At 36.8% G+C, this 18782-nt stretch overlaps 1 protein-coding gene across 7 annotated transcripts in view; it reads left to right on the plus strand.

Moving 5' to 3' along the window:
- Positions 1 to 18782, plus strand: part of chb (CLIP-associating protein) — a 723643-nt gene that overhangs the window by 122684 nt on the left and 582177 nt on the right. For all 7 annotated transcript variants that reach the window (XM_090405359.1, XM_090405362.1, XM_090405366.1 and 4 more), the window contains exon 8: positions 3826 to 3926. In XM_090405359.1, the coding sequence (XP_090261485.1) occupies positions 3826 to 3926 (101 nt within the window). The remainder of the gene's footprint in view (positions 1 to 3825; positions 3927 to 18782) is intronic.

Below are 18782 nucleotides of genomic sequence, written 5' to 3' on the forward strand. Positions count from 1 at the left end.
GTCTCGATTGCAGCTGATGATAAATAGTTAACAGCAATCACTTCCCAGAACTTAGAGATAGGCATATAGTCTGTCTGATTAAGATTATGGTAGTAGTGTAGGGCTTCACACAATTCAAAAGATAGACAATCAAATTTGAACTATAGTGTAGAATTTTGGTTTCAAGGTCCCAAGGACTCATTGCAGATATAATCTGTATATCACCTTCAAACCAGCCCAGAATTTGTCATATTTCTTATTCCCTATCAAAGATACATTATCGCCTTTATCCTTGCCTGCTGTGTGTCAAATTCCCATGTTCTTGTCATCTTTGTTACTTTGGACAGACTGGAGATTCTGCTATGAATCAAGATTATATAACATTTCTACAATCTGAAGGTTCAGGCCATTCTTCTTATTTCATTGACACTAGACACAGAATTTGTTAGAACTAAACCAAGATACTATCGTACACTAGATTCAAATTTGATAATCTATTTTTTGAATTGTGCTGAACTCTTATGCCACTGTCCTAATCTTAATCAGATCATATGCCTATTTCTAAGTTTTGAAAAGCAATTGCTGTTAATTGTTTATAATGTTTTTTAAAATTAATTATACATCTATACCTATTTCTCTGTACTCTAACAGTGTATTCTCTTAGTTGTACAGCTGGGACCAAGACATAATATTATATGCATGCTGTATGACTTATTCTTGTGTTCTCTAATTTAAATATTGTAGCCAATTCTGCCTTCTCCATGAATGAAGCTCATGACATATTGAGCAAAATATATAGGAGTAATAAAATCTATTTAGTTTTCTTTAACATGTATGAAGCCATTATTTACAATATATTATTACTGTTAAGTTCTGATGCTATGACTGTATCTAGCACTCTTATCCCCTTCATTACATGTTGTCTCAGGTAACTCCTATCATTTGGTAACTGTATAAATTCCATTTCCTTCTCTCCTTGTGCCATTCCTCTTTTCAGTCTAGATCCCCATAGTTGAAATCCTCATAATTACTTGACCTGCACTCATGCTAATTTGGAGTGCATGCCACCTGCATTCTCCCTTATATCCTCTGGCCTATAGCAGCAACCAATTATACATTTCATCCTATTGGTGTGACACCAGAAAGCTTCAGATGAATTCTCCTCTGCATTGCTGTCTCCTGATGTATTCTTTTTTTAGTTTCAATTCTACTGCTTGTCATTAGCAAAAACCCTCTTTCCATTCTGTTTCCTCAGAAAAATACTATGTCTTACATTCTATCATTATCTATCCATTTTATCTATGGACTTTCTCCAGAACGTCTTTAGCATTAAAAAAAAAAAAAAAAAAAAAATGGCAACCAAATTGATTCACAGCAATGAACTCAAATCATGATCACTACCTTGTACTATAGCAGAACTACTGTTCTGTTACTATACAAGGCATTGATCATCATTTGGACTTCTCATAAGTATTTAATTTTAACTGTAGGTTATTATTATTTTTTTAAATGCATATTATACCTGTGGAAGGTTGTAAATCTGTTTAAGTACCATTGGTGGGCTGATGGTTATATAATATGTGCTAGGGATCAAATGTGAAGTTTTCTGCCACTTCAGTTGCAAATAAAAAAGGGTGGTATGTTCTTGTATTTCATCATGCCAGGCAATGAGATTTAGCTCCCACCCAGCTATTTTAATAAACATCCATGCCTGCAGCAGTACTTGCACCTATGCCCTACTAGCTGAAGTACTTTGGTGCTAATTGCTTGGCCAACCTTGCTGGCAGTTGTATGTTGAGCTTATATCAAAGTTTTATGGAATGAAGATTTTACTTGGAAGGAATTAAACAGACAGGTAATTGACTACAATCTTTTCCAGTCACAGACATCTTCAGGGATATGATATAAGAATTGTAATATACATGCAAACAACACAGCAACACAAGCAGAACTAAAGCCTGAATATACATAATTTTTGTTTTATGCATAAGTTTTTGCCTTTCTAGTTGACAGAGTAGTTAGCATGTCTGCTGTTGTGGGTTCGAATCCCATTGGCATGGATGTTTGTTGATTGTCTTTAGTGGGAGATGAATTTCGTTGTCTGGTGTGAGAACACCCCTCTGATCATTGGGAACTTGAGTAGTTTGATAAAGTTCCATGTTTGATCTCTAGAGTAAGCTTTTGGGACTAAGTAAAAAGAACTTAAAAAAAATACAAAAAAAAAAAAAAATTCTTAGCCTGCCCATGGTACACATGTACTATAGGTTTATTAAAACTGTTCATTGGTGAGAGGCACATTAAAAAAAAAAAAAAAAAAAAAAAAAAATATATATATATATATATATATATATATAAAAGGTTTTTTACCTTGGGTATATAGTATATTAAATTAAAGATACCAAGCAATTTTATAAACTAGGTTTTAATTCTTTTTCCCAAGTAAGTCAAGTTTGCACCTGCACGTAGTGAAAGTCTGAGGCAACTCGTGATAACGGTGGAGTAAGCTCCGATCACTTTCCTTAGTATTTTCCCCTAATGCAAAGCACATCCCCTTGCAGAGATGTATGATGCTATGCTTTAAAGGCAAGGGCCACTACCCAGACCGGTTTTGACCTTTATTGAGATCTCGTCAGTGGGAGCCAGACCTAAAAATGGCAAGGTTGAAGTAATGCAGAGCTTATAAATTTTACTTAAACAAGTTGCCACAAGGTGCTTTGACCTTATTAAATAAAAATATCAGGATAAGAGTAAGATGTAGAAGGTTTTTTATCTTGGGTATATGGTATATTAAACATACCAAGCAATTTTATAAGCTAGGTTTAATCCTTTTTCCCAAGTAAGCAAACAGACAAGTAAGTCAATTTTGCACCTGCACATAGTGCAAGTCTGAGGCAACTCATGGTACAGGTGGAGTAAGCTCCGATCACTTTCCTTACTATTTTCTCTTAATGCAAAGCACATCCCCTTGCGGAGATGTATGGTACTATTCATTAAAGGCAAGGGCCACTACCCAGAACGGTTTCAACCTTTATTGCGGTCTTGACTCCCACTGACGAGATCTCAATAAAGGCCGAAACTGGTGTGAGTAGTGGCCCTTGCGTTGAATGCATAGCTTCATACATTTTCGCAAGGGGATGTGCTTTGCATTAGGGGAAAATACTAAGGAAAGTAATCGGAGCTTACTCCACCTTTACCATGAGTTGCATCAGACTTGCACTACGTGCAGGTGCAAACTTGACTGACTTGTCTATTTGCTTACTTGGGAAAAAGGATTAAAACCTAGCTTATAAAATTGCTTGGTATCTTTAATATACTATATACCCAAGGTAAAAACCTTCTGCATCTTACTCTCATCCTGAGATTTTTATTTAATAAGGTCAAAAAGCACCTTGTGGCAACTAGTTTAGGTAAAATTTATAAGCTCTGCATTACTTCAACCTTGGCATTTTTAGGTCTGGCTCCCATTGATGAGACGTCGAAACTGGTCTGGGTAGTGTCCCTTGCCTTTAATGCATAGCATCATACATTTTCCGCAAGGGGATGTGCTTTGTATTAGGGGAAAATAATAAGGAAAGTGATTGGAACTTACTCCACCTTTACCACAAGTTGCCTCAGACTTGTACTATGTGCAGGTGCAAACCTGACTGACTTGTCTGTTTGCTTGCTTGGGAAAAAAGATTAAAACCTAACTTATAAAATTGCTTGGTATCTTTAATATATATATATATATATATATATATATATATATATTAACACATGCCCATGTTCTTAGTTCCCCTTTACTTTTTATTATATTTGATTACTATTTTGATAATGTTGAAAATTGATGTCTGGTTTTATTTATAGGTACGAGACATGGCTGTTACAACGTTAGTGCACATCTATAAACATGTTGGTGACAAAGTTAGATCTGATTTGACCAAACGACATAAAATACCTCCTGCAAAGTATGTTTTCTTTAATTCTTGAAGTCTTCTGTGCTGTATTTTTTTGTGGTAATCCCATTCACAAGAGATTGCTCTGTCTTATAGTATATACAGATTGTTTATGGGCAGAAATTGAGGACTGGACTTTTTAATGATAGGTTTGAAGACCTGTACATTGTATGCTTTATGAAACATATATAAGAGGGGAGACTGTTCCAAAAGAAAGAAGAGAAAAAAAAAATGAGGGGAAAAATATCCCTTTTTGAGTTAATTATGAATAATTTTTTTTTTTTTAACATACTTAGTTGAGTGAGAGAATTGCTGATGAAATTTTACCATGGAATATCTGTAAAAGCAAGCAGCAGAAACTGAATCTTTATGAAAGAGAGGGAGGAAATTGATGAGAAGTAGATTATTTATCAGTCTAATTGCTCGCTTCTGTACCAAGTTAAGTTGTTTGGGAGTTCTTATTAAAGATGCCACCCCAAATGTGAGAACAATATCCAGTAGTTTGAAAGATTTATAATTTGTGTAGAATTATTAACTAGTTACTTATTCCTCTTCATTCCATTGGGAGCATAGGGCCTTGGCCACAGATCTCCACCTGGCTATTTTGTGTATCTCTCTTCATCTGTGTCAAGTTCCTTCCAGTCTTTCCATGTTCTCGTTCTATTCCTCTCAGCTCATCTTTTGTACCCCTCCTACTCTTTCCTTGCAGATTCCACTTTAATGCTTGTTTGCTTTGTGTTTTTCAGGATTTCTTAGGCCATATCCTGTCCATTTCCATTTTCTCTGATGTCATACATTATTGGTTTTTGTTTAGTTTTATGCAATAATTCTTTATTAGATATCTTTTCTGGACATTTGTAGAATTCTTCTTAAACATTTATTTACATAGTTTTGCAGTTTTTTCCAAATTACTTTTGTTCAGGTTTCTGATGCATAGAGTAGAACTTATTTAATATGTATATTAAATAATTTGATTTTGTTTTTTAATCCTCTATTTTCTTTGATCTGCATATTTTCCCTAGCATGTTAAAAATTCTCTGTGCTGCCTGTATCTTAGATATATCTTTCTCTGCTTCTCCCTGTTTACTTATTATTGATCCTAGGTAATTAAAATTCTGTACTCTTTCTAAAAGTTGACCATCAAGCACTGTCTTCCTTTTGTTTATTTTCGTTTTAATTTTATTTGACAGTCAAGGCTGCCACTTCATTTAGTTTTTTTTTCCTTTCTTTTTTCTTTTATATGTTGTTGTGTATGTGCCAGTAAACATATCTGTAAAATCCAGGTCATGTAGCTGTAGTGTTAAAATCCACTTAATTCCTTTTTCACTTTTCATGGCATTTCTCATAACCCATCTGCAACAATAAGAAATATTGCTGGGGAGGGAATGCAGTCTGTTTCTAACTCCTGTTTTAATTTCAAACTTTTCTGGAGGTTCTTTATTGTGTATGATTTGTATTTTATATTTTTCATAATTTTTCTTAATTATGTTTATAATTTTACCTGGCATGCCATAATTTCTTTTTTTTAATATACTACTCTGTGCCCCATTTTTAGGCTTTTTCACCAGCCTCGTAATATTTTGACACTTTCTTTACATTTATTTTCTGTGTTCTTACAAATGTCTTCCCAACCTTTTCTGTGTATTTTCTCAGAGCACATGCTGGCTTACTTTGAATGTTTCAACAAGGAATGTTTTAATACTCTTTTTCTTGACTGCTTCTTAAACTTCTTGAGTCAACCATGGAGTTCTGATTTTTTTATCTTGCAGAAACTTCACCAGATTCCTCTCTGGCTGAATCAATGGTTTCTTTAGGGTCTGCCACTGAGTCTCCAAAGTTTGATTCGTGTTTTCAGACTGTTTCATTTAGTCTTGCATAGTGTTTGTATATTTGAGTCTACAGTTCTCATTTAATGCTGCTCAACTTGAATTTTTTTCACCCTTTCTCATACACTTTTCTTTTCAATATGATATTCAGATTTTTCCTGCTCAAAATGAAACGTGATCACTTCCTATTTCAAATCCTCTGTGTACTCTTGTTTCCTGAAACAATGTTGAAGATATTATTTTCAATAATAACATAGTGTGAGATATTTCTTATCTTCTCTCAATATGAATTTGTGCAATCTTTATATTGGACCACAGTGTTAATGACTTGTCCATGTTCTGAACAGAAATCCACCAAGTACTTGCTGCTATTATTAGTTTTGCACTCTTTTTCAAATTTTTCTGAAACTTTTTTATATATCTGGTAATATTTCCTGCTCTCCTGTCCACATCTACAAGTACCGAACCAACGTATTTCCTTTTCATTGTGAGGTGTCTTTGCTAATGCCTAAAAAAAAAAAAAAATTGCTACTTCCTTAATATAATCTTCTGTGGGATCATAGGTACAAATAAGTTGCATTGTCCAGTTCCCCATTCTGATGCTTGCCCACTGCCTTTTAAGATTATTTTAGTATTTAGTGTTGAATGCTATAGCTACTCATTCTTTTTCCATGGCCTGTTTTTGTCTGTTTTGATAACACCTATTATGTCAATCTTGTACTTGTTGATTCTTCTGCTAATTTCATTTCTTGGCATCTTAATGATGTTGATGTGCCAATCTTGAACTCTGCTGATGTTGAGTTGAAGTTTGTTCCTTTCTGATCAGTTTCTGTTGAAAAATCAGAGATGCGATTGATGAATGATGCATGCTTGAAATGGTAAGAGGATTACCAAGATTTTTAATGCAAGAATTGAAGAAAATGTAAGAGTTAGAAAATAGCGTTTTTCATTGTTAGCAATGCAGTAGAATTCTCAGAATGCTAATTAGATTAAAGCAGGTTTGGACAAAAGTTATAACCATGATTTTGGCAAGAGATAAAAAAATATATATATATTTTGCCATTTTGACATAGCACATCATGATTTGACCCTTTTAAAAATTAGTATTTGATGTTTCTGATTTGTTTGCAACTATTTCAAGCTTTAGCGTAAACAAAAATGGAATATGATTTTGGCAAGAATTATAACATGTGCGATACTTCTTGTACATTTTTGGCACACTTTTTGGGAATGCAAACTTTAGGTTCTAAAAGTGTAGAATTTTGTGTGCATAGTTTGTACATCATGAAATGTGTCCCGTGTAAAAGTCGTAACCACATTTTTTATACAAAAGAAGTGCACAAAAAGTACAATTCACTTACATAAATGTCAATGAGTGAATGTTTTCATACCATTAAGAATTGTTTGAGCACTGCATTGACTTATAATGTTTAAATCAGAAGATGGAAAGCTAATCCTCTAAGTAAAAACAAAAAAAACAAAAAAAAAAAAAGGCTTTGGAATCATGAAGCTAATCCCACTTGGTCATCATGAAATTTCTTCCTATGCATGACTGATATACTTTCTTTCAACATTTTGTATATGGAGTTGTATATATTTAAAAAAAAATTCAGTGCTAGGATAAAGTTGAGAGTGGCTATGCAAGTGTTTCTCCATGGGAGAAGAAATTAATAAAAAAAACTCGGATCTGAATTGACCACATTTATGAGCATTCTTTCTGATTTAATAGTTGAATCTAATTGGGGTAGTTTGGTGTTTCTTCCCTTTGCAAAATGGTTAATTTGTATCTACTTGGAGAGAAAGAAAGGAACACAATACATTTTTTTGTTGGGGGCAGGATATTATGGGTCCATAAGTCCTTTCTGCTGTTAAAGGAGATAAATGATTAATTTATTAGTGTTTTATGTTAGCATCGAACATTGAAAATGCCTTCGCTGCACTGACTTCCTTTATTTCACTACACCAAGCCTGTTAAAACAAGCAGTGACTGCTGAACATCTTTTTACATTTGCGCTTCAAACACACTGAAAACTGCTTTTTATCTTTTCATTCTGGTTGCCTCCATTTTAAATATTTCCCCAACAACTATAATTCTTCTCTTCAAAGTTCCTTTTCTTAACTCTTGCCTAACACATGGATGATACTAGTGAAAGGTCATGCAACCTCTTGTGTGTGGAAATTAATATTTTGTTTAGAAAAATTAGTTAATTTATATTTATTACTCTGCTTAATCTATTAACATTGATAGATATGGTAAGAGAGATATTAAAATAGGTTTTAATGCAGATAGTTGTAATTTAGTTAAGGTTTCAGTTAAGCAGTTAAGGTTTCAGCTTACTGAAACAATATTTTTAAAAAATCTAATTACAAACTAGATATCGATTCCATTGTCATGTGTACAGTAAAAATATGTATAAATAATTATATAAGGAATTTTTGCAATAGGTTTGTGGTCTTTATGTGAATATCTGTCTTATCATAATAGAAGAACTGCAAATTAGAAAAAAGAAAAAGAAATTTCACTTCTTGCTTTGAAGGTGCTTAAATTTTTTTCAGGGATCATTTCAGCTATTATATTAATAGCTAGATAACTAGGAGGCGAGCTCCACATGTTGTTTAAGGAATGCGGAGAACCAGTTATGACTTAACCTAATGTTCAATCCTCACTTTGATGTGGTGTACCCTGTTAGTAGGCATCCACTGGATACTGAATGAATGAGGATGAACTAGTAATTTGGAACAGCTGACCAAACTGTATTCCCTCTTGGCTTAAACTACAAATAGATATGATGGTATAACATGATGAAATTTAATGCAAGCTGGTGGGAAGGGGAGGGGAATGGAGATAATCCAGTTAAATGAGATCCTTGCTTTTGGAAACCAAAGAGAATAGTCAAAAGGCAGCTGCCAGAACAACCTCAATGTCAGCAGAATCATCAACAGAAAATTAGAACTAACAGAAGAATTAGAGAAGTATCACATAAGAATAACTGGTGTTATTGAGATAAAAAAAAGACGAAAACAAGTGAAATCTTGCTGAATAATACTTATGACAATGATGATCAGCCTGTTTTCTACCCACTACAGGGTGAAATCCTCTCCCATTGCAGGAGGGTTGGATCTACTACCATGGCGACCCAATCCATATTGGGAGAGTGTATTTATACTTGGATGTATGAAGGTGGAAGACACTCACAAACATCCATGCATAGGTGGGATTTGAACCTGCAGCCTCTTGGCTGGAGGGCAGATATGCTAACCACTTGGCCAACCAGGCAGGCGAATAATACTTATAGGATGTTATATTTAGGAAATTATGATCAAGGAAAAGGAGTAGTGATAGCATTCAACCTCAGATATGAAGATCAACTTCTGAGTTGGAAAGTAATTTCAAGTTATGAGGGATACCCTGATAAGTTGGAATATTAAAGTTTCATCTTATCATTGTATAACAGAGTGAACACCCAATAAGAAACATTAAAATATGCTTGGTATCTAGGTATGAGTAGTTTTGAATACAATAATAAGAAAGGAAAGAATTGTAAAGTAATGAGATGTTATTTACTTGTATAAAAGAAAGGAATATGTAGAAAAAGTGTGCAAATATTATGTGTATAATTTAATATTGAATTAAGGTCATCATTATCTTTAGTGTGAATTAATCATTATTGTGAATATACGTGTAAGAACCAGACCAACGTAAGCTCGAAGTTCAGGGGGCGGTGGCAAAGCAGACAGTTACTCCAAGCGGTCTTGTGCTTGTGAAACGTGCTTAGAAGCGGTGGGAGACAATTGAACAATATGACGGCATATTCTACGTGCCATGTGAACGGCCAAAGTTATGGTGATGGCTGTTAGGGAGGAAGAATAAAAGGGTTAGAAACCCACTCCATCTCTCTCTCTCTCTCTCTCGCTTCTCTCTGGTATACTGTGTTCGCCTCGTAGTCGATCGGAGCTCTTTGTGTAGGTCCATCGCTGGCATGGGATCGGTCGGGTTTTCAGCGGGAAATCGAATACCGAGATACTGCAGCAGGCTATGCCACGTAGAACGTTGAGGAATGTACATGTCCGAAGTGCTGTGATAATGGAAGTCAAGGAGATGATTGCATTCAGACATCGACGATTGGAAAGAAAGGAACAAAAGAGTATAGATAAGTAGACAATTTATTATTTGATATGTGTGAGAGTCCAGAAATTAATATTGTGTAGAACTTCAATGAAAAGAGACTCAGAGATAGCAATTAAGAGAGACTGCATGAGAAATGACTTGTTTGTTGTAGAAGATTATGAAAGGACAGACACTGTATGAATCTGAATATTATGTGTATTTAAGAATGTTTAAACAGGATTTAATTTATAGAGTACAAGTTGACTGAGATTGTAAAGATGTAGATTAAATTGCAAGAAATATGTTATGTGTAGAGTAACTTAGGTAGATTGAATTTTGATGGGGTCTTATGTGAAAGGTATAAGAGTTATCAGATATGAATTATTACTTAGCTAGATTTTGAATGGATTCTTTCTAATTTTGTATTGTTAACAGTATGTACATTATGCTAAATAAACCTTGTTCTTTAACCAATTTTGTCTCTTCATGGAATTCGATGCACCACTTGTTAAATTAGTTACGAATCTGGGCGGGAGATTTTTAGAACACAATTCACGGTCATGATTGCATATCTCGTGATTGTTATCTTTGTTCGCTTCTTACCAACTTCTTGATTAACATTCTAATTAATCTAAAAGTCCTAAGTGGCACAGCTTAAATAAATAAATTTCTTAGGACTTAACGAGAGGTTGGTAACGGAGTGTTTGCCACATAGGTTTTGACTCGACCTTCGGGCTATTCCTTTGTGACCCACGTGCCACACATTGGCCAGACTTTAAAGAAATCAAAAGATATAAGAATTAATGAGAAAGGGGCATGACACAACAATGGCGCAGCCGACAGGATGTGACTTACATAATTAAATCAAGATAATATGTAAAATTACAGCAAGTAGGTTTCGAATTCCATTCAGAAAGTTTTGAAAATTTTGTTAGAAAAGTTGATAAGTAATTGTGTTAAACTTAGTAAGCATGTCCATCCCAAATAGCACTACAGGGATGAATGACAATGAGTTTTTCCAGTGTATAAATCCGCAACAAATGTTTCCTCAATTCTCGGGGGGGAGGATTCAGATGATGTTATCTCATTCTATTTCCTAAATAGAAGAGATAAAAAGGGCTGGGGGATGGCCCGATTTTCATTTATTAGTCTTACTCCGTAATAGTTTACAAGGGAAGGCTAAGAGCTTCTTGTGTTTGTCTCCCCCCCTTTAAGAGAATCGACCAATTACCAAAGGTTTAAGGAAATACTAATTGATAAGTTCACTTAGAAGAAAGGAATTCCCCAGATATTGAAGAAATTATATAGTTGTATACAAGGGAATAATGAAGGAGTGACCAGTTTCTTCAACAGGGTACTATCCATTTCAAATTCTGTAAGGATATCAAACCCAGAGGAAGGTGCCCATGTAAGATGGCTAGCATTTCAACAGTTTAAAATAGGATTACAAGATAATTTGAGGGAAGTAATTTTTAAGAAGGGAGCCAGGGATTTTGATGGGTGCTTCAGTCTCGCTCTAGAGCAGGAAAGGAGATTAAAGGAAATTACCCAAGCCTCTCTTTTGAGGGCTGTGTTGGAGAGGGAATCCGGTACACTAAACCCCATCCCTGTAGACAATGAACCGCCATTTTCTCCTAGAGAGAAAGTGCCTGCTTTACTCTGTTTGAAAGGAAGGGAATCTGAAGTGGAAAAGGGTTATAGAATGCACACTGTTTCTGTGGCAGAAGTAGGAAAAGGACTGCCATTGTCCCTGGTGGAAGGCTATGTCGAAGGGGTCTCCTGCAAGTTTCTCCTTGACGCTGGAGCTCATATATCTGTGATCCCTATGCAACTGGTTAAGGCATTCCGGAACGCCACTCCAGATGTCTTCACAAGTTTATGCAATCCTATAAGGATCATGGGGATAGCAAGGGTCGAACTTTCATCCATATTGAAGGCAAAGGGGGCAATCCATATACCATGTTTTCCAGTAGACACCACACATGATATGTTTGTTCTTCCCGAATTAGCAGGCACTGGTGACCAGGTCATACTGGGCCTTGATTTTCTGGAAAGAAACAAGTGCATGTGCGACTTTGGTAGCAGGACTCTGTCCTTATGTGGAATGAGATACAAACTTGACAGTGGAGCAAGGAGTACCAGTGAATTGAATGAAGCCATGGAAGTTGGAATAAGGGATTGTGAGGAGAATACCAACCAGTAGAGGAGGAAACTGACCAAGGAGGCCACTAAGCTAGTTAGATCAGGCATAGAAAGAAGACGAATTGAGGAGTTTTTTTTTTGAAACCCTGTTCCACTGCTTCCCTTGAGTGTTTACTGAAGAGATCAGTTCACTCTCCTGCACCAGTAAGGTTCAACACTCCATTCAGGTCACATCTGATGTGCCTATAGATGTGAAGCAATATCAGATGCCACTGATGAGCTCAAGAAATTGTTATCAGAATGTGAGAAGGCAGGAATTATTGAGAGATCTAATTCAAGGTGGAATAGTAGCCCATTCATTCTGGTAGAAAAGCCAAGTGGCGGTTTGAGATTTGTCTTAGATCTAAGAGAAATAAATAAGGTCACCAAGCCTATAGACTTTCCCATGTGTAGGATAGAAGACTTACCTGGGAGATGCTAAATTCTTTTCAAAATTAGATTTAAACTCTGGATATTTCCAGATCCCCCTTAAGGAAGGAGGACAGAAAGTACTTTGCCTTTACCACAAGGTGGCAAAAGTACCAGATGTGCCGACTCCCTGAGGGAGCCAGGAACTCAGCAATGAGCTTCCAGTGCTTAATGAATTTGGTCCTATCTGAAATGTTGGGAGAAGGGATAATCTGCTTTCAGGACGATCTCCTAGTATACTCATCCTGCATTGGGGGAATACTGTAGGCTGTTGACAAAGGTTATGGATAGATTAGACAAGGCCCAACTCTCCCTGAAATATTCAAAATGCCAGTTCTTTCTCAGGGAAGTGGAATATTTGGGCCATGTGGTGAGTGAGGGTGGAGTAAATCCCATTGAGGCAAATGTGACTGCCATGTTGGATGCTAAGATTCCCACCACCATCAGACAGGTTAGGAGGTACTTGGGTATGGTGAATTTTTACTGGAGATTCACACCTGAGTGCTCTAGTCTGATGCAGCCAATTGTTAAACTAACAAAAAAAAAAGGGGGGAAGTTTGAGTGGGGAGGGGAACAGCAACGGGTGCATCACCGCCTAAATTTAGCCTTAATTCAATCACGAGTGTTAACCTATCCCAGATTAGGTCATGTGTTCTACTTTTCGGCGGATGCCTCTAAGGACACTATTGCTTCATTCGTGGAGCAGGAGGAAGGAGAAGAATTTAGGCCTATAGCTTTCATCAGCCGCAAGCCATCCTCTTCTGAGGTTAACTATTCGGTGATCGAGAAAGAAGCGCTTGCCATTTTCTCCCTGAGGAAACTCAAATACATGTTGTTGGGCCAACAGATCATCTTGCGCTCTGACCCCAAGAATCAGAGGATTGTCCGGTGGGCACTAGAGATTCAAGAGTTTAATCTAGAGGTAAAATATATCCCTGGTTCTACTAATGTAGTAGCAGACTATTTATCAAGGTCAATCAACTCCACTCACAGAGATGGTTCTAGTCCTGAAGAGGAGCCTTTACAGTTACATATGGCAGAAGAGGTAAACAAGAAGGGAGTTACATCCCTTGAAAACCAGATCTGGGACAAGCTCCACATCATAGAGGAACATGAAAAAGATCTGGAATGGGGAAAGTTATATGAAATGATCCTTAGAGGGGAGGGATCACCAGATACCAGGTCTTTTCATCACACCCTGCACCTCGATCAAGATGGACTCTTACTTTCCAGGCAGGGAAGGTGGAGGGATTAGATTGTGGTCACAAAGCTCATAATCCCCTGGGTCCTCTACACCTTCCATGATTCCGGCTTGGCAGGCCATCAAGGTGTGCATAGGACCTGGAACCGTGTACAAAGTCGATACATCTGGAAAGGGATGAGGGGTGGACGTTGAAGCATATGTGTCTTCCTGTCACCTGTGCCAAAAGAAGTCCTGTGTCCTGGGTAAGGCCCCCTCTTCAGTCGACACCAACACCTTGTCGCCCATTCCAAGCTGTAGCCATGGATATTGTGGGACCTCTCCCTGTCACCAAGAAAGGAAATAGATTAATATTGGTGATTGTGGATATGTTCTCCACATCCAGAGGCTGTGGCTATCAAAGACCAAACAGCTCAGACAGTGGCCAATAAATTTTTTAAACTAATAATCTCCCGATATGGAACCCCACAAACACTTCTCTCTGATCAAGGTTCTAACTTCACAGAAGTAATACTACAGCTGTATAAGCTGCTAAAAGTAAAGAAGCTATTCACCACACCATACCATCCTCAAGGAAATGGGATGTATGAACAGCTGAATAGAACTTTGAAACTTACCCTATCCAAACTGGCAGATGAACATATCTCAAATTGGGATGCTTTCTTAGAGCATACCCTGTTCGTGTGCAGAACCGCCCTACATACCGCCATAAAGGAATCTCCTGCCATAATCCTCTATGGTTTTGAGCCTGCTTTTCCCTGCGACTTCAGGAATACCCATGTGTATTCTGGGTTTCCTGACATTGACGTCTACCTAAAGGATCTAGTGAGTAACAACAAGATAGCTTATGATATGGTAGCCAGGTCAAGCGAATCATGTTCCCAAAGGGCTAGGAATTATGCCAATAAAATAAGGAAATGCAAAGATCTAAACCCATGCAACCTCGTTCTAATGGAACATGGCTCCATAAACAAGAAAGGGGGTAAATTTGGAAGGAGTGCTGTGGGGCCATTCGTAATCCAAGATAAATTATCCCTGGTAACATTTAAGATCAAGGAAAAACATGGATAATGCACTTGGACAGACTCAACTGTATAAGACTCGATCGGAGAGGCTGGTTTGTCAAGGAGACTCCATAGAAAGTGTATATGGGGAGAAGGGAGGAATCCTCCAGAAGGGTCAAAGGCCAAATGAGAAATCCAAAGCAAGAGGGAGAAGTAAGGATGAACTAGAAAGGGTTGAGGAAAGTCTTGCTGAAGGTAACCACCTCAATGGATATTACAGACACAAAGAATGCCCACAGGGAGAGTAGCTGAACAAGAGAACCTCATCCAGAGAGAGAGGAGAGAAGTGTAACAGTGAGAATGAAGGTGAAGCATCAAGGCAAACTAGATAACCTCAGGCCCCAGCACAATGGTAAGGTAGGCCACAGAACAAGGGTAATACCCCCTTGAGTAAATGAGCCTCTGATAAAAGGAACCCGAATACAGGGAACCTAGCCTTGAATAAGCCTCGGTCAGCTGTACGAAAGATAAAGGAGGATGGAGATAGAACAGATAAAAAGGAGGAAATCAAGAAGGCTAAGTCTCCATCATGACAAAGAACTTGGCAGGACCTGATGCCTCCAATTCACAAAATATTTCTTTGGCGAACAGAATCAAGTTGAAAAAAGGAAAGACAGAAAATCCAGAGAAACAAACACTTTTCTTGGCTGTGTAGGAGAAGGTAGAAATAATTTGAGATGCACACGGTTCTTCAATAATAAAAGCAGTTTATAACAGAAAAAAAAAAGGGGGGGATAAGACGGTGAGATCTCTACTAGAAACCCCCCCAGTTGAAGTGAGGGAAACTTCAATATACAAAAGTTTAGAAAAATTTTCATTTGAAGGGGGGGGGGGGGGACCTTTGTTATACCCTGATGAATAGCCAACATAATCTGGGTAAACGTAAGCTCGAAGCTTGGGGGGGGGGGGGGGGGGCAAAGCAGACAGTTGCTCCAAGCGGTCACATGCTTAGAAGCAGTGGGAGACAATTGGACAGTATGACTTCAGGCACATGTGACGGCATATTCTACATGCCATGTGAACGGCCAAAGTTATGGTGATGGCTAGTATAAAAGGGTTAGAACTCCCGCCCCCTCTCGCTTCTCTCTGGTTTCCTGTGTTCGCTTTGTAGTCGATTGGAGCTCTGGGTGTAGGCATGCGATCAGTCGGGTTTTCAGCGGGAAATCGAATCCCGAGATACTGCAGCAGGCTATGTTGCATGGAACGTCGCGGAATGTACATGTCCGAAGTGCTGTGATAATGGAAGTCAAGCAGATGATCGCGTTCAGACATCGACGATTGGAAAGAAAGGAACAAAAGAGTATAGATAAGTAGACAATTTATTATTTGATGTGCGAGAGTCCAGAAATTAATATTGTATAGAACTTTAATGAAAAGAGACTCAGAGATAGCAGTTAAGAGAGACTGCATGAGAAATGACTTGTTTCTTGTAGAAGATTATGAAAGGACAGACACTATGAATCTGATTGACAGGAAAAAAATGAAGCAGTTCAAAAACAAGAACATTGAAGTCGCAGTGGCAAACTGAAAAAAAAAACATTGATTCATCTAGCGATGAATGTGCTGAAGTAATCTGCAAGGATATAAAAATAAGAACATAATGCTGGGCACAAGAAAGAAGTTTACTGTGAAAGTTCTTAGCAAATAATTCAGCAGATGTCCTAAAGGAATACAGAGAAAAATGTAAGAAAGTTGTGTGTCAAAGTAGATATACAAAAGTCACAGGAAGAGTTTGATAAGAATATGGAAGATAAATATTAGGCAGGTGGCAAATTATTTTGGGAGTTATCCCATATTCTATCCTGTAAAAGGAATAAAAACTGAAAATAAAGATACTCTAGCCTGAAGTAATTACTTTGAAAGACTGTTAAATGTAAAAAGTAGCAATAGAACAGTATTAAAAAATATTGAACAGGAATGTAAATAGGAGTAAATACCAATGCAGTACCTCAATTTGTATCTACAGGAGTATATACAAATTGAGGTAGAAATGCTATCAAAAGCCTGAAATCTGGAAGGTCAGTTTTGAGTAGATATTTAACCAGAAATGATTAAATATGGAGGCATAAAAGTTCTGTAGTGGCTACTCTGTCTAATTCACAGGGCCTGATCAGATGGTTGAATTCCAGATGATTGGAGCAGAGCTTTTGTATTTTTCCTGTACAAAAAGGGGAGTAAGGCTGAATGTGAGAATTAGAGGAATTTCTCGACTAAGTGTTCCAGGTAAGAATTTTCAAGCATACTTCAGAAGAGGCTGGTAAAAATTGTGGAAGAACTTGGAGAAGAACCACCTGAGGTTGGGCCAAATACAAATTTGTCAAGATCACATTTTCACTTTATGACAAATAGTTGAAACATCATGGGAATATAACTAGGATCTGTACTTAAGTTTTGTAGATCTGGAAATGGTGTACAAGGTGCCCAGAGAAAAGCTTTTCAAAACTACAATTATGTGGGTAAATGGGACATTATACAGATCAATATATATTCTGTATTTAAATTGTAAGTCAGCAAGTTAGAATTGAAGGAAATACAAGGAGATGGTTTGATGTAAAATCAGCTGTAAGACAACTGTCTTATATGGATCACATTATGAAAGAAAGTGGCATTAAACCTGATATTAGATTTGGGGTATCAGACTTAGCTCTTTGTTTTATGCAAATAATGTACTCCTAAACATATCTAGTGCAATTTCATATGACCTTTTTCTTGACCACTAGTATTAATAAATTAAAGACTTAATTCTGTATGTTAGTCAAGTAGATAATAGTTTAATATCCGACGTTTCACTGACTGATATCTGTCAGCATTTTCATAGGATATCACTGGTAAGCAATAGAAAGTAACAAAAACTAGGAAACTAACCGACAATTCTAAAAATTATATGAAGTTATCACTGTGCATGATATAATATGCGTGTTGCAAGTACATAGTTTTATTTGTTGAGAAATTTATTGTAATTTTCATGAAAGTTAATTTCTTTTTTGGTTAAATGATCTGACTAGAGTTTTTCATATATCTGATAAGATTAGGCCTTGATTCTTATTTAAGTTACCTGTTGAATGGGCGACTGTAGCAGCTTCTTTAAATGTTCTGGAATGGTAGTTCTCTTCTATGTAGGGCATATGGCTCATATCCCATTCAATATTATGGTTGGTAGAGGCAAAGTGGGAAGAAAGGCCTGATATATCCTGTCTGTTGTTCCTTGTATAGCTTATGTGTTCCTTCTTTCTTGTTTCAAAACTTCTAGATGTGTATGCTATAAACTCCAGAGTATTTGTAGAAAGGATGGCTATCTTTCAGTGATCTTATAAATTTTTGAATGGTCTCATTAGGTTTGAAGGTTACCCTGATATTATATGGTTTTAGAAGAGCTAATTTTTTGGATATGGTACTAACAAATGGAATTGTTATAAAGTTGATGTATTGGGTTTCATATCGTTGTCTTTGCTGTATGTCACTGAAGAGAATCTTGTTGATGATTCTTGTAGGGTAGCCATTTAGGGATAGATCTCTAGATATTTTCATTAATTCTTATAGGTTGCCAGGGTCTGTGGTACACTGTATAGCTCTTTTTTTGAGCATATGGATAATGCTGAGTTTCTGGGATATGTGGTGAGACGAGTCGAAATGGAGGTAGCGTCCTTTCATGAAAATTGCAATAAATTTCTCAACAAGTAAAATGTTGTACTTGCGACATGCGTGTTATATCATTGTATCACACACAGTGATAACTTTATATAATTTTTAGAATTGTCAGTTAGTTTCCTAGTTTTTGTTACTTTCTATTGCTTAGCAGTGTATCCTTTGAAAATGCTGACAGATATCAGTCAGTGAAACGTCGGATATTAAACTATTATCTACTTGACTAACATACAGAATTATTAAGATTATTAAAACTTTGGCTATTTTTTCTGATTTATTCTTAACATAAGGAATGGGAGTGGTTTTGCTGTGATCATCTGTGTTCGGTTCAAGTAGTATTTTATCTGTTTTATGTGAGCTGTAGCCATTGATTAAAAGGTGTTTAGAAGGTCCTTGAGCTGAGTTTCAAGGGCT

This window comes from Typopeltis vanoorti, chromosome 15, assembly GCF_054136105.1.
Source record: "Typopeltis vanoorti isolate ZY-2024b chromosome 15, IOZ_Tvanoo_1.0, whole genome shotgun sequence".
Taxonomy (NCBI): domain Eukaryota; kingdom Metazoa; phylum Arthropoda; class Arachnida; order Uropygi; family Thelyphonidae; genus Typopeltis; species Typopeltis vanoorti.